This window comes from Osmia bicornis, chromosome 11 (assembly GCF_907164935.1).
Source record: "Osmia bicornis bicornis chromosome 11, iOsmBic2.1, whole genome shotgun sequence".
NCBI lineage: Eukaryota > Metazoa > Arthropoda > Insecta > Hymenoptera > Megachilidae > Osmia > Osmia bicornis.
The window spans coordinates 7,577,531-7,593,453 of record NC_060226.1 but is presented as its reverse complement, the minus strand read 5'-3'; the positions used below and the strand labels follow the sequence as shown (position 1 = coordinate 7,593,453).

At 32.2% G+C, this 15,923-nt stretch overlaps 3 protein-coding genes across 10 annotated transcripts; 1 reads left to right on the top strand and 2 right to left on the bottom strand.

The window, feature by feature from the left end:
- Nucleotides 1-276: 276 nt before the first annotated feature.
- LOC114873326 (forkhead box protein N3-like) lies at nt 277-7,685 on the bottom strand. Of its 6 annotated transcripts, none has more exons than XM_029181554.2 (7): nt 7,572-7,685; nt 5,470-5,867; nt 5,342-5,380; nt 4,950-5,101; nt 4,562-4,874; nt 4,327-4,432; nt 277-4,247 (listed from the first exon to the last, which is right to left on the bottom strand). In XM_029181554.2, exons 2-7 carry the CDS (start codon nt 5,840-5,842, stop codon nt 3,971-3,973), a joined length of 1,260 nt encoding a protein of 419 aa, XP_029037387.1. In that variant the 5' UTR covers nt 5,843-5,867; nt 7,572-7,685; the 3' UTR covers nt 277-3,970. The 6 variants fall into 6 exon arrangements, with proteins under 6 accessions (XP_029037387.1, XP_029037388.1, XP_029037383.1 ...); XM_029181555.2 differs by having other exon boundaries at nt 5,342-5,377; XM_029181550.2 differs by having other exon boundaries at nt 4,950-5,380.
- A 154-nt stretch (nt 7,686-7,839) lies between these two features.
- On the bottom strand, nt 7,840-11,859 carry LOC114873325 (zinc finger FYVE domain-containing protein 1-like). 2 transcript variants are annotated; one of them, XM_029181548.2, is made up of 7 exons: nt 11,397-11,859; nt 10,537-11,007; nt 10,201-10,467; nt 9,724-10,096; nt 9,383-9,644; nt 8,855-9,302; nt 7,840-8,775 (listed from the first exon to the last, which is right to left on the bottom strand). In XM_029181548.2, exons 2-7 carry the CDS (start codon nt 10,982-10,984, stop codon nt 8,552-8,554), a joined length of 2,022 nt encoding a protein of 673 aa, XP_029037381.1. In that variant the 5' UTR covers nt 10,985-11,007; nt 11,397-11,859; the 3' UTR covers nt 7,840-8,551. The 2 variants fall into 2 exon arrangements, with proteins under 2 accessions (XP_029037381.1, XP_029037380.1); XM_029181547.2 differs by lacking the exon at nt 11,397-11,859 and adding an exon at nt 11,250-11,389.
- A 620-nt stretch (nt 11,860-12,479) lies between these two features.
- Nucleotides 12,480-15,790, top strand: LOC114873424 (rab GTPase-binding effector protein 1). Of its 2 annotated transcripts, none has more exons than XM_029181737.2 (9): nt 12,480-12,884; nt 13,052-13,159; nt 13,229-13,662; nt 13,855-14,351; nt 14,491-14,793; nt 14,872-15,091; nt 15,159-15,269; nt 15,351-15,565; nt 15,640-15,790. In XM_029181737.2, exons 1-8 carry the CDS (start codon nt 12,839-12,841, stop codon nt 15,516-15,518), a joined length of 1,887 nt encoding a protein of 628 aa, XP_029037570.1. In that variant the 5' UTR covers nt 12,480-12,838; the 3' UTR covers nt 15,519-15,565; nt 15,640-15,790. The 2 variants fall into 2 exon arrangements, with proteins under 2 accessions (XP_029037570.1, XP_029037569.1); XM_029181736.2 differs by having other exon boundaries at nt 13,229-13,674.
- Nucleotides 15,791-15,923: the final 133 nt, after the last annotated feature.

Below are 15,923 nucleotides of genomic sequence, written 5' to 3'. Positions count from 1 at the left end.
GCATATTTCATACTTTAAAATGAATAAGTGCTTTTAACAATCATCCATTTTGCGTTATATGCAATTAACTTGAGTTTCTTCCATTTGAAATGCAGTAATTTTCAATCGTAATTTCGAAAAACGTGCGCCGATTATTTCTGCGCATAACGCCACATTTGAAATATCAAAACGCGCTACATTCGAATTTATAAAAAACAGGAATGTCTATTATTACATTAAAGAATAAAATTTAATTCATGTGCGTGCAGTATGATAGACGTAAATAATTTAAGAGAGTTTAAATATAGAAATATATATTAATATATTATATTCAAATTAACATGGATTAACAACAATTGATCTTTGCATTTTACATGTTTTGCATTCAATAACTTCATTCATGATTATATTATGTATAATGTTATAGCATATTCGACAAGGTTGCAAATTTAAATAATCAACTCCGCTTACATTTAATTTTTCACATTTTTTTCATTAATAAAGTTCGGTTTTGGTTACAATCTAAAATATTAAATATTCTACTCAATTATATAAGCAAGGTCAAAAACTTAACAAACATTTTACAATGGACTTCGTTTAAAATGAGTAATAATTATATTATTAATAATAATAATAATAATAATAATAATAATAATAATAATATTATATATTACGCTAACAAAATTCGTACAATATACAATATGTAGATACACATATAAATAAACATCTGTTCCTCAAAATAAATGATTTCTGCGTTTGGCACGATGTCATGTAATGGAAGCAAATTAAACACCATGTTACATTTTGATTGTCCGTGGCTAGTTGCGATGAAATATATGATTTGCTTCGTACATTTGCTTTTTGGTGTTTTAATTATCGATGGTGTTTTATCTGAGTCAACCGGTCACATTTAACAGCGGTAATCAATGATTCAGTGCCATGATAAATAATAATTTTAACGCTTTAAAGGATCACTAAGAAAAAAGAATGATACTTCTATCATGTATAAGCTATAACAATATACAAAAAATACTCAATAAATTAGTTACTTTATATAATTATTTGTTTGATGATTTTTACACTTAGTAGTCTCTATACAAATATTACACTGATTTATAGGTGTTTCCCATTGACCGGCTGACCAAGAGTATTTTGCCCAATATCAGGATGTACTGGTGTATTGCTTTATGTTGCATCACTAACCGATTACTCTAATTTGTGACGGATCGATTAGCTACATCACTATTTACTATAAATGGCATCCCACCCCCTAGTTAATTAGATTAGAATAAACTACGTGGAAGAACAGATCTTCAGTCATAGCAAACGAAAGCTAGACTAAAAGTTTCAACAGATAGTGAAAACTGTGATATTACTTTCAATATATATATATATATTATTAATTTAAAGATGCCAGTTTATCCATCTAGATCAGAATGTTTAGGTGTCAGCAAGAATGCCAATTAATATTATCAGAAAACCATGGGAACACCCTTTCCTTTATCTAACTGATAAAACTTATAAAGCTCTAAAACTTCTGTTTCACCAAAATATAACAACAATAACAAGGTACGTTTAGATTTGTAATAATATCACAGACAAATAGAAAAACATAAAATCTACAAAAAGCTGGTCTTACTTGTGTGTATACAAATTTCGAAAAGAACTACCCAGTCTTGAGCTTGAAGACATGGGCTTTTAAAGCATACAAGTACGCGCAGTAAATAGATTAGTTTAACGTTTACATAAAATTTATGAATGTATGCATGTATGTATATATATATATATATATATATCTCAAAAATTCAAATTCCTTGATCGTTTATAACATGGCATTCTTCCTCGCACCTTTCATCTTGGATTTTTAATCTTTGTAGCTTGACTAGCTACAATCACATAAAACGTTCTGGCAGCGCGCCTTGTGTCAACATTTGTCCTTTAAAATGTACCTTTTTCATGACGCTAAATTAATTATCATTTTTACATTAATAACAACTGTAATTTGTTAAGTGCAACGTCCTTACTGATTGAAACTACATCACTTCGCCAACAAAATATCGCAGTTCTTCGCTTAATTAATTTACTATCAGGCAAATTACAAATTTTTAGACGCAACTAAGAATTAAACATTAGACGATAAACAATGTATAGTTAATAAATTAAACTAAATTGCACCTTTGTTTCTTTTTTTTTTGTTTCTTTTTAAAAGCAGTAGTTATGAGTTTTATGTCTGAATATATCTGAGCCAGCAGTAAACATATATTACAAGTAATAATTTATTCTTATTTTGCAACTGTGACGCTTAAATATCATTTATCATCAACCTAATAATTCATAGGTTTTTATGTTTACATATATATATATATATATCTGTGTATATACATATATATAGTCATAAGACTAGAAATATCTCCGATTTAAAATTTTGCCATTTTAAATTGGTAACCAAGCATTTCTTCCAGTGAGTACTTTCAACTATTGAGATAAGTGATAAGATTGTGTAGTTATTCGTTTAACAAGGATTTTACATTATATGGCATGTGATCTTAAACACATGGATTGTTCAGGCTGCGCTACCATGCTGTGTTTGTAGTGTCACGCAAAATACAATTAGTAAAATGATTTAAGCTAATGAACTGTGTTTTTTTTTAGCAATTATTAGGAAGAGCTTTTATCACGCGGGCAGTGCCCTGTAAAAATATACGTTCTCTCTATATAGAACTATATATTAATGTATACAAGACCAGTTTTTCATCATTATTTTACCACACACACACACACATATGCACGCGCTTAGGTGCACGCACTGTATATATATATCATTATTTATCAGGTATTCACAAGGTTCTTAATATTATAGATAATATTCATTTTTTTTTTTTTAAATATCTTTTTTATATAAAAATATGTTGACCTCTTGTTTTATACATATTACGTTCCAATCAATGTTATCAATTCGTTACTGATATATATATTCTTTAAGAAAATTTTGAAACTGGTCTATGCATACATTATAGGATCTACATATGTACAGCATTGTTGAAAATCATTTCAAAAGCCACGAAGAGAGTAGAAAAAGGCATGAAATGATAATTATTTTCCTCATTTCAAATCCATATTTTGGTGTATTTCGATTTCGAATTTTTGTTATTGATAGTTGTTTTTTTCTTTTCCTTTTTCCCGGCACACGTTTTACACATACAGCTGCGTACAATGACCAGATGTATTCCGAATGTAAACAAATGAGCACGTGTGTGAACATGAATAATATGTATGTGTACGTGTATGTATATATATATATATATATAATCTTCTTTTTAAATATATTATCAATTTCTCTATTGAATAGATATCAATTATATTTCTATACATATCTACAAAAAAACCTAATATAGAACTCTATTATCATTAATTAAACTCTCTATGAATTAATATGTATAATTGTCACAACAGGTCTAAAAAGTTTATCGTTATTTTAGTTTTAGTAGACGATAGTTTTCTTCATTGACATTCCATAAACTGTTTAGTTGTATCATGTTTTAAATAACATGTTGAGAAAGTTAATTTTTAACATTATCTCCCTATTATTGCTTGTTGCTTAATGCTACTGAATTCATTTTGGCATATAGCGAGTTCTAAACCCTGAGCGTCCGCCAATTTTTGCTTCCCTCGCTTTCCTTTGTTTCTTTCAATAGAAATGCACCTGACACACATTATTTCTTTCTTTCTTTCTTTCGTACGCGTTACAATAACATCACGTCTCTTTCACTTTAATCCCCCTTTACTTGCCTAAAAATGGCAATAACTTCGATGCAAATCTTTACTGACGTTAGTCGTATTCGAAAGACAATTGATTCATTGTCAATGATGTAAAGTTAAGTCCGTTGTCTCGAAACTCATATTAAAGACACAATTTTAAAACAGATTTCCCGTTCGATGTGGAAACAAAATTAAAAGTTTTCAATGCTGTATATACACACAATCAAAATGTTTATATAATTTGTTTTAAATACCGCTTCCCTTCACTCCATTTCGGCCAATGTTTACGCCTTTTCTCTGGTGGATTCGAGTAATCGTTCGGAGCTGAACGTTTTTTCAACTTTGATGTACCCTCAGACTTTGGCGTTGAATTACTACCTTGCACATGATGTGTCCTATTGTGATTAAGTGGCGCAGTAACACCTGCTAAGTTCAGAAGCGCGTCTACCCCTTCTACTAACTTTCGCTGCTCATCAAAATCGGGATTAGTTTCTTTCCTCGAATATTTGCTTAAAAGATGAACAGAAAAAATGTATCATTTGTATTTCCATAGTGAAAATTATTTGAATATTATAATTAAATCCTTACCTTTCTTGTCTTACTGAAGTAATACAACTATAAGTATGATCTTCACTGGAGCTCCTGGTGATTACTGGAACCAACACTTCCGATTCCGGTACTTTTCTTTTACGATCTACAAAGGTATCGTCAAATAGTAGAATACATATTGTATAAATACAATTGCTCTATTTTTTTTATTTTTTTTTATTATTATTATTATAAATATGTCTAAGAAGGTAATATTATTCACGCTATCGAATACCTTCAATACCTTTATTGTGGTTTAAAATAATAGGTCCATGTTTGAAAGAAAGCATTGCAGCAGCTGCTGCATCTACATCGCTGTCTACTTCAGTGTCTGTGTTATCGGTAATGTTACTTGATGCCAGTCTTTTGGAAAGATATGGAAAGAGAATAGGATCTGGAAGGCGTGTACTTGTATTCTTTTTTTGAGGCTTTTCTGACGAAGAGAGTGTTTGAGCCGTAGGAGGAGGGAAAGGAGCACGAGATAATGCTTGTATCAGATTTGGACGATACTGAGCATCTACCATCCATAATGAACCTTTGCCTAAATTCTGGAAAAAAAAAGAAATTACTGTTAATAATTTGTGTTTTTTGGATTGAACGGAAGGACAAAACGAAATACTTACCGGTGCTTTCTCTACTTTGCGAAAACACTTATTTAGGCTCAAATTATGTCTAACAGAATTTTTCCATCCAGTTGGAGCATTCCTAAAATATGGAAAGTGATCCAAAATCCACGCATATACTTCCTTGACTGGTAGAGCTTTTACAGGGCTATCTTCGATAGCCATGAAAATTAAACAAGAAAATGAATATGGTGGTTTACTGTTTCTGTGCAAATGAGGATCATATGGTATATGAGTAGGGTGTTTGTTGCGATTCGAAACTGGCAGATTATTGTTGTTCAAAGAAATCTTTGTTTGATTATTTTGTGAACTATTATAATGATTTTTTACCGACTCCTGAAAGATTGACTTTTGACCATTTTTATTTGAATGCTGATAGCTTTGACTATTACCATGCGATGTTGAGTTATTTATCCTGCCATTATTATCTGCTGTGACAGTGAGAAAAAGAACATGATATTTAACTAATACCACTTTGTTTATTAAGTAAAAGTAAAAAAAAAAAAAATGTTGCTATTACCTGGACAGTAACCATCATCTAAACTTGAAACAGAATTTGTATTTTCAGAAAAATCTGCTGTATCATCACAAACATTATTGTTTAAAACATTCTCATTTTTGGTATCTTTAGTAGGATTCGAAATATCCAAGCCCTTTAATAAATTCTGTTGATGGAGCCAACTCAAAGAAGTTAGATCATCGTCTGACTGACTATTTTTCTCTACTGACTTTTCAGACATAGAGAGTTCATCTGTTGAATTTGTTTCAACCAAAGCATTTGTGTTTTCTTTTTCTTTCATTTTGTATACTGTTTCTCCAAAATTCAGAACCTGAGTACTACTCAGTCCTATTTCAGTTTCTGCACCTGATGCATCTGGTCTATCCGGTGGCATATTGTCTCAAGTACTATTTTTGTCACTGAAAAATAATGTTAGATTTCTCGATTAACTATTAAATTAATTACCATGTAATTACGCATTGTTAAGGTTTCAAAATTATTTTATTATTTTACATTATTTTCATAATAACAAAACATTAAACTTTCAACGTGTTATAAAAAATAGAAAAAGAAATATTTAAACAATAAATTCAACGCTAACAATAAATGCTTCTTTCTTTTTTTAAGGAAAAGGATGTTTAGTCTGCGAAGCGGGGAGAACTGATAAGCGTCGATGATTCGGTCAGCAACGAAGCAGAAGCACTGTCGCCAAGCAACAGCTTCTTCGTAATCCTAGCAACGTAGTTACGTCTTCTATACTCCGATTCGCTTTCAAGCTGAATTTTCTTCATTATTTATCGTGGTAAGAAATTTTTATCAGTTATGGAAGAAATTTAATAGTATCGTCACGTGACATACATATGCAGAAACTAAGAAATTAAATAAAATTCAATACTAGTATCATGTAGGAAATATTTGTTTTAGTAGTTCAAGAGTTGGTGTCATTTTTTATTTTTGGTATTTATGTACGAATACTGTAATTACAAAAAGATATTACGTGGGGAATAAAATTGAATTTTCGCGCGTCTGACGTGCCTATAGCCTCGAACCCAGAGTACCAACATCGTCATTTGTTTATCCACTAATAAGCGACAAAATGGCCGCCCTATTGCGAACGCATTGGTATCGAAAATAAACTTTAACAGGCTCAATTGATTCCCCACCAATTTTCACGTTATCTTGCACTGTAATTAACGGCGTTGCAAACACTGCACACGTGTTCCAATTCACTGAATTCTTCATAGCAATAATATACTTTTAAACGATTTAAAAAAAAAATGGCGTCCACGCAGCGCACCAGTTTTTCAACACGTTTGTTGTCCTTATTAACAGCGTTTCGTACCTAGGATCACTTTCGGAGTCATTTTTAAACGATTTTCGTTCCACTTCGCATTTGTTATATCACGATTATAGTATTCACATAAAATCCGACCTACGTGGAATGCGATAAACAGATTTTTCACAGACGTACATATTTTGAGAAATTATGTTTATTCCTTGCAATGATTTTTCTCGCGGCTGCACAGTCGGAATGAAAATGTGAAAATGAATGCATTGTCAGTGAACTGGCACCTCGCGAAGCGGCACAAAAATTCGTGAATAAACGAAACACGCCACTGCATTACTTGTTGAATTCAAATATGGAGTTGATAATGATTACGAAACTGGAGCACACATGAAAATGGCCACGGCATCGCTTGCACACGGTATCAACATTACATTTAAGGAACACATATTTTTTAACGCGTTCATAAGTATAATATAGAAATCAAAATTTGTACAGTGAAAATAGGATTCGAGCACACTGAGAATGTTCATCTACCAAACATATTTTATATATTATTACTTTCGCGTCATCTTTTGTGACGTTAAATTTAGAGAAAATAAAGATTTCGATGCGCCACTTCATGAATTAATAATCACTTTATATTATGTTACTAAGATTTTCACAGTTTTCTCGATATTCTTTGATGAAAATCAAATTGGAATGCTTAAAAAATGAAACAGCGTTTTGCGTCTTTCTGGTTTTTAACCTGGCGTTCGCTTATCGGTACACGTTTAATCTTCATTATTTACGAATGAACAGGAAAAGTAAAGCTGTATAAAGTTTCCGAACAACTCACGTATTTGAGTAGACAGACGGCAGTCCTCGTAGGTTTTCTAAAGACGGGCATTTCAAGCACACTCTACACAACACCCAGCTGATTGAGACGCCATATTTTGACGTCATCACGTGGTTGCCGAAACGTCTCGTATCGAATCGAAAAACATCGATTTATCGCATTTAATTATTTACCCGCGAAACTACGATATCGTCAACGTTATCGTTCATTGAAATTATTTGTGTGTACGTACTATAATTAAAGAGGGATTAGTAACAAAGATAGTTACTTCGTTTAAGATTTTACAATTTATTTTGTCATCTTAAACCCGTATGATTTACATAGCTCAACAAAAATTAATAGTTTCTTACTTTCTTCCTCTTTTTTTTTTCTCATTAAATATCAAACCATAAAGATACTGAAAATTATACTAAATAAAATCGACAAATGCTTTGTTTGAAATCTTAATTAAAAAAAAGATAAAACAATAAATCGCGATACTAGTAACAATTCGCCTTGTATCGTTCATAAGAATATTATTTCATACTATTATAATTCCATACATACTGCTACAATATACTGCACTATACTTTATACTGTGATATTATAACTTTAGTAATTACTTCCTTAACAGTATGTACAATACGTTCGGTTTTTTTTGTGTTTAATAATAAATTATAATCATTTTTTTTATAACACGTTTTGTAAAAAAGATAGATACATTCATGGCACAATCCATAGGAAAAGTCCTTTACAACAATGTATTAAAACATTCATTTTTAATTGATCCAATGACAGAAAATGTTTAATTTCACGATGAAAATAGAAGCTACAAGAATATATAGAAATCTCGTCGGATAATATGTATTACTTGCAAGAGGTTTATACAAAATTTGAAAAAAATATTTTTTCGTTTTATGAATGTTTAGTTTTGTATATTGTGCAGATACATTAACAACATTTGAAACAAAGTCACGTTCTATCAACGTTTTATCTATCTCTTAGTCAATTTTTATACAAGAATCACATACACGTACTGGTTTATCCCAACCCCTATGCGGTACAGGCTTACGATGTTGCGAACAATCTTGGCACACCCCACGTCCACAATCTCGGCAATGATGTAGAGGAAGTGCTGCAGAAAAATTCTGGTAGCATATGCAACAACTGACAACTTCTGAATCGGGAATCCAATAAGAGGGTCGAACTGTGTCCTTTATGAACGCTAAATAAAATAAAAATGTTAAAATGATATACTTTGGATATTTTAATAATAATTGCATTTCGTACATATGACATCTTACATTTCGAATAATTCAAAACACTTCCAACTGCGCTTAGAGTAGATACTACTTGTTCTGATACTTTTCTGGCGCTCACATCATCCGAAGATTCCGTAGTTTCTTCATTGGAATTTGTATCTTTATTATAACAGATATCACAGACTCGTACTGGTGTGTGCCAATTTCTAAATGGAACACACTTTGTTTTGGATGAACACTGCGAACAAAAGCCTTCGCCACATGCTCGGCAATGATGTTTCGTATCCGTTGATCCAAATATCATTTTACACTTGTGACAGTGTTTGATTTCGTTATTAGGTCTCCAGTAAGATGGTGCTACCTGGTCCGCAACCCATGCTGACAGCACCTTTGTTGGTTGTAACGAAACGTTAGTTACAGCTTCAGTAATATATGACACGCCATCGATTACCCTTTGTGCTGTGTTTTGAGTTGTTACTGAATTATTTGCCTAGGAAACATAATAGGTACTTTCAGAAAGCATAATTATATTTGGAAAGTTTCATAATTTAATATGCGTTGCCAACATACCGTATTCCATACATGTGTAACTTCGGTACGAACGGCAAATTCTTCCGGATTTTTATTACCATACCAATATTGACGACTTCTATATATTTCTCCACAATGTGGACACTCTATTACATCTCCTGACCATGCATACTTGACTAATCCATACCAACTATTATCGTTTTCTGTTTGAATTCGTTTTATAACTTGTACTTCATTGCCATTGCTATAACACTTTTTACATATATATACTAAATTTTCATACTGATGCTGGTACCGACACCTAATAAAATACATATAAGTTAAGAAATTTGAAATATTTATTAATTAAACTGTAAATAGCAAATGACTGTAAGGCTGACCTGGTATTACTACTGTGAGGTTTATCCTCTCTAAGGTGTCCCATGCTATTACTACATCTGCATCCACAGCTAAGACATTTAACAGGACAGGTAAAATACTGATCAGGAAATAAAATGTCAGTGAAATTTTCCATTTCCCCAGAAAACTGATCATTTAATACTCTTAATGTATTATAAACTAAATGTGGTTTCCTAGCTGATCGAACAGATGTATTATTTAATTCCTTCTTAATAGCATTCTGCAAAGGTTCGTAATCGGTTGTGGAGTTTGTTGTATGTAAACCAACATATTTTATGGAACTATATGCTTCTGTTTCAAGTTTCATTTGAGCAAATCGCGTTATAAGAATGTCTTCTGCACTTTCTACACCATCTGCGACAGAAAAATATAATATATTTGTTAAGGAACAGATATTTGAATTTGCGAATAGACTTATTTTGAAATTACTGTTAATCTGAGAATGTAGCAATATGTACTATTGGTCAAAGGTCTGGTGTATCTAGTTTCATGTAATACTATAATGCTTGGTCCCAGGGCACTTAAAGAGTTTGAAACTCCTTCTCTTTGTCCTATTGCTTGTAAAGCAGCTTGAAAATGTTGACTATAAGCTCTTGAAGCACTACCAAGAAACATAAATAAATCCCTGTTTAGTCTTTCCGATTGTGTCCTATATACAACAATATCAGACACAGCAAGCACTTTAAGCAACAGTCTTGTTCTTTCATTCTCGTGCATAGTAACACCTAGACAGAGGTAAAATGTATCATGTATACAATTTTAACTACATACCACACAGATATAAAGTTTATTACCTAGTAAACCTTCTGTATCCAAACAAATCACTTTAAGAACTGGATCAAATGCGACCCAAACACCTAATGTACAAGAGCTTTGATCGTTTGAAGTCTTAAAGACTTCTTCTCCTTTAAAAAATGTCTGATTTAATGTATGACTCTTGCCATCGCCGGTATTCCCAAAAATCGATATCACTTTTACTTTCAGATCTTTTTGATCACAATTTAACCTTTCAACAAATTGTTCCGCACTGGAAACCCTAAGATTTTCTTGTCCATCTATTAATAAGAAACTCCTATGCTCGTTACACTGACATTTCATATATACTCCATTTTCAGAAACTCCATTTATAAAATTGTAATTGGTATGATGTCCATTTCTGTTGCAAATACACATACTATCCAGACTTTCCATAATAGCTGGTCCATTAGCCTCCAGTTTATATTCTCTCCATAATGCACTCATGATGCAGATGAACAATGTTACTTCTGAAATAACAGATAATATTCAGCATTCATAGTGTCCTATACATGGGCTTGAAATATCAGGGAAGCTTCGTAAAAAATGTAACAATTTAGACAGATGTACTGAAATGCTTTAATATCGTTTGTTGCTGACAAGTTAAATCAACATCAAAACAACAGAAATTTGTCTGAAATCATTTAAGATTTAACGGTCGCGTCGAAGTGCAATAACACTATTAGAAAGTATCAATAAATAAGCAACTTACAGATAAAATGTTTCAAGCATAATAACATATCAGCGTGCCAATAAATAATACGTTACTCCATGATGACTCATAAAAAAAAACACGTTCGATGCAATTCTACACCCGGTTAACTGCGCAAATTGACAGACGCTGATATGGCGGCCTTACCTTTCCGAGAATCAACGACTTTGATTTAAACAATGTAGCGACATAACGATCCAGGTTCATGAAGATTTAAAACCATCGAAGAATTTTGAACGATCCCAAAAATTAAATGTTCATCGATGACACATTTATCACTAACAATCGATACAGTGCACCTGAATCGTCGATCGCAACAAGCAACTCTTTGAAAATCACTCGAGTTGCAATCGAAAGTACTTCAAGGCTAACATTCTCTGTTCTCTTTTCTGTTTACAGTACATATTTCAGTTTTTTTTTAATACATATATACTTTATGTACATACAAATTGCAATTTAGTTATAAACGGTTTTACAATTGTAACGCTATTTACGAAAGCTGCATAAGCTTATTTTCGTATATAGTGAAACATATAAATTATTATTGCATTTTCATTTTCATCTTGATAATATATACTACTTAATGCTGCGAATTATCACTTTTACGGAAGATAAGATATGATTATACATACATATAAGTGCAGAATCGAACAAAGTAGGCTTTTCCCTAGGAAAAATGAAGGTAAAAAAGTAGCAGGAATTTTTATATTAATATTAAAAGTGATTTAAAAAGAAAATATAATTTTTAAATATTAAGTATTATAAAATTTAGTTTATAGATAAGAAATATAAACAATATAATGAATATCAATTCGAATTCTCCCGCGTAAGCGCTTATGCGCCTATACTTATCACCATTTTTCGTGGAAAAACCTACCATGCTCAGTGCTGTATGTACAACAATTTACATATTATGTTCGTAAACAAAATCGATAAAGAAAATGTTTATAAATTACATAAGAGAAGTTTCTGTGAATAAATAGCAGTTCTAAAAACATCGTGTAGTACGCTTCCCTAATACTTTGTTATTGGATTATATTTTACATAACGAAAAATACAATACAGGCTTGCATAATTTAATATAAACAAGTTTAAGTTAATTTATCCTGTAATTATCCTATCACAACTGGTTCAGTTGATCAGAAATATTAATGATTTATATTTAATTGTAGCGTGGATTAATTTTATTTCAGTACCGCGCGTAATTTTAAAAGCAATCATGCTGCAAACGAGATATTAAAATAATCGATTGTAACGACTCGATTATCGAATATATACTGTGCAAAATATCGATACCGATTGATGAGGAAGTGGTGATAATACACCGCTAGTAGACCGCTAAACTGTTGAGGTTCATTTTATGTTTTGGCGAACGGAAAGTCGTTCTTCGTGGTAACGCGTGATCGCGATCCTGGCCTCATCGAAAGAATGAATGTCAGTGAAATCTAAAAGCTGCTGCCGGCACGTGTACCATAATGTCATCGAAAGATTTGACCGAGGAGAATTTCAAAATAGGTTTTTCTATCTTACACGAAAGACAGTGACCCACCCTAACAAAATTTTGTTTAACTACGTTAAATCACTGAACAATGGAGAACCACACGCAGGTTAATACGATCGACATGAATGGAAGTGGTATGTTCGATGCGATAGTAATCTTACAAATGTTTCCTTCGTTTCATATTAATGACATTTACCTTGGTTAATTTAAAAAAACGTAAAACTATCTTTTTGAAATTATTACAACTACAACTTGTTCTTTGTATGAAAATGTTTCGAATAAAGTATTTGTTACAATTTAGAGGATCTACAGGAAAAAATAAATAGATTGGAATCAGAAAATGTTAAGATGCGAGAAGAATTTAATATTCAGAGGGCTAAAATGAAGGAATTATTTCTCCAGAAAGAAGGTAAATTTAATCTAAGCGAAGAATAATCTACAATTGTTACATTATAATACTAACAAACTTTATTTGTAGAGGAGTTAAAGAGAAGGTTAGAAGATAACACATGTCTACAAGAAGAAAATGCAAAACTAAGAAATGAATTGGACGAAGCAAAGAGTCAACTGGTTGTAGCAGATTTAAAAATTCAAAATGATATACTTATAGAGAAAAGAAAGGCTCAGGAGGAGATAGCATCGTTGCAAAGGGTTATACACGAAACAGTGGAGGAATCTTCCTGTTCGCGAAAACAATTAGATGCAGAGGTGTCTAAGTTAAAAATGACTCTTTCTAAGTTACAAGAAGAAAATGTGTTATTAAAGTCACAATTACCTCGTGATCCACCTATAGATGGGCCACAGATATCATTGTCTACAGTAACGAAAACAATAGCACGAAAAGTAGTTTCTCAACTAGGGGCAGATGCTTTGTCTTTAGGTCCTGACAATCTCGAGGAAAGCATGAGGAAGGTAAAAAGATATGTACGTAAGCTTGAAACTATGGTTTTTGAACTTTTCTGCAATGAATTTATAGAGTGGCACTACATTTCAGAAAGTGTTCATTAATCATTTGATAGATCATTCTGAGGTGTTTATTTTATTACTTGTTTTTTTACCGATTTCACATAGGTGTGCAAAATATTAGAAACTATTGCTTTATAGGCACAGGAAGATGCAGAAGTTTTACGTTCACTGGTAGTGCCGCTCGAGGAAGAGATAAAAGCCTTAAAAGAGAAACTGAGAGCGACGGACGATGAATTACAGAAATGTAAAGAGGCACAGTTACAAAGAAGGCAACAAGAATCAGATTCCTCCGAAACAACGTGTGATATGTGTATAAATTACGAAGCACAATTAGTTAAGATACAGGCGACTGCTAAAGATTTAGAAAGACAGCTGTTAGATTCTGAACGCCAGTTGCAAGTGCAGAAAGAAGACTTGGCTAAAGAAGTGGAATTCCGTAAAGAGATGGAGGAGAAATGGAACGAGAAAAAGGAAGAGCATAAAATCAAAGTGGCGGAACTCACGGTTACCTCGCAAACCTTACAACAGACTGTGACGGAATTAAGAAAAACTTTCGAACAAGTTCAAAAAAATGTGAAAGATGAACTTGTGAAGTTGACTCGACGCCGAGAAGAAGTACAAAGACACCTAATAGCGTAAGAAAATTTGTAATAACATTTAAGCATTTATTTTCCATTTAGTTTATTGTTTCTCATTTTACTCGTAGAAAAGTAATTTCTTTTATTCTGATATTCCTGACAAAATTTTATTGAAAATCTAGTTGAATCTTTGCAGACTTCAAAAGGAAAATGAAAATCTTGTTGGTAAACAGAGCAAGCATTCCCAGCAACTACAGAGTGAAAGTATCAACATGCCTAATAACGTCGAGGAATTACACGTTAGTCTTTTAAAAATGCGGGAAGACTTGATTACCGCTAAAGTTGCCCAAGAGGTTGCACAAGAAAAGGAAGAGACGTTACGGTATGAAGTGACATTACTTCATGAACAAATGGAACAGGAAAGTAGAGTAAAGGAGCAGGAAAGCAGAATAAAGGAACAGGAAATACTTGTATTAAAAAATGAAATTAGTGGACTAAGGTAGAGTACCTTCCCAGTTTGTTCCGGTAACACAGTTAAGGTCGTTACAATTTTAGTAACAGTGTTTTTTTTTTTTAGAACACAATTGGATAAATATGTGCGGGATCATCGATCACTTGTCGAGAGGGAAGAAAAGATCGGACGTTTAGAAAAGCAACTGGACACTGTTACGAAGGAAAATATAGAAGCCGAATTAAAAATAGCCGAACTACGACAAAGAGTTACTAGTCTTCAACAAGAGCTAGATACTAGCGAAGCAGTTCAGAAAGATTTTGTTAGGTTATCGCAATCGTTACAGGTATTATTATATTAACGACGATGCACAATCAAAATTGTTAAGTTATTAATGTTGTCGTTGATAACAGGTACAATTAGAAAGAATTAGACAAGCTGGTAGTGAAGTTAGATGGCAACACGAGGAGGATGTTGAAGAATGTCCTAGTTGTCATACTGCGTTCACGGTAACAAAAAAGAAGGTAATGTTAATGTAACGGTAAATCTAAATAATAAAAATACTTGATATGTGTACGCGTTTGATAACCGAGATGTCTTTACAGGTGCATTGCCGCCATTGTGGCCATATATTTTGTCAGTCTTGCCTTTCACATGTTGTGAAAAGTGGACCGAAACAAAGACCATCCAGAGTCTGTGATGTTTGCCATACATTGTTGGTGCAAGATACAGCACCATATTTTAGCCAAGAACCACCACACACACCTGATTAATAAATATTCTAAAAACCAATCCAACAAGATGTGCAATACCGATTCTGGTAATTGATTGCACAATTTGTACGTATAGTATTATCAACTAAATTTAATAATACTTAATTATGTTTTATTGCAGGAAAATGTAGAAATGCTGTTAGTTCAAGAGGGGGCTAGATAAAGATTCCTATTACCTGACAACTGGAGTGATAAAATAAATATCATGTAAATACAAAGTATGTACTACTTAATGTTTATTGTAATTTAAAAAATTAAAGCTTTTAAATGTATGTCAGTTATTCAAAAATTTATGAATATTTATCTATTATCTTGTTATTTACATTATTAAAACCAGCATTGCATACATATTAAAATATGTTACAGATTTTATTCGTCATGGTAATTTGTTTCTTTTAGTCATTT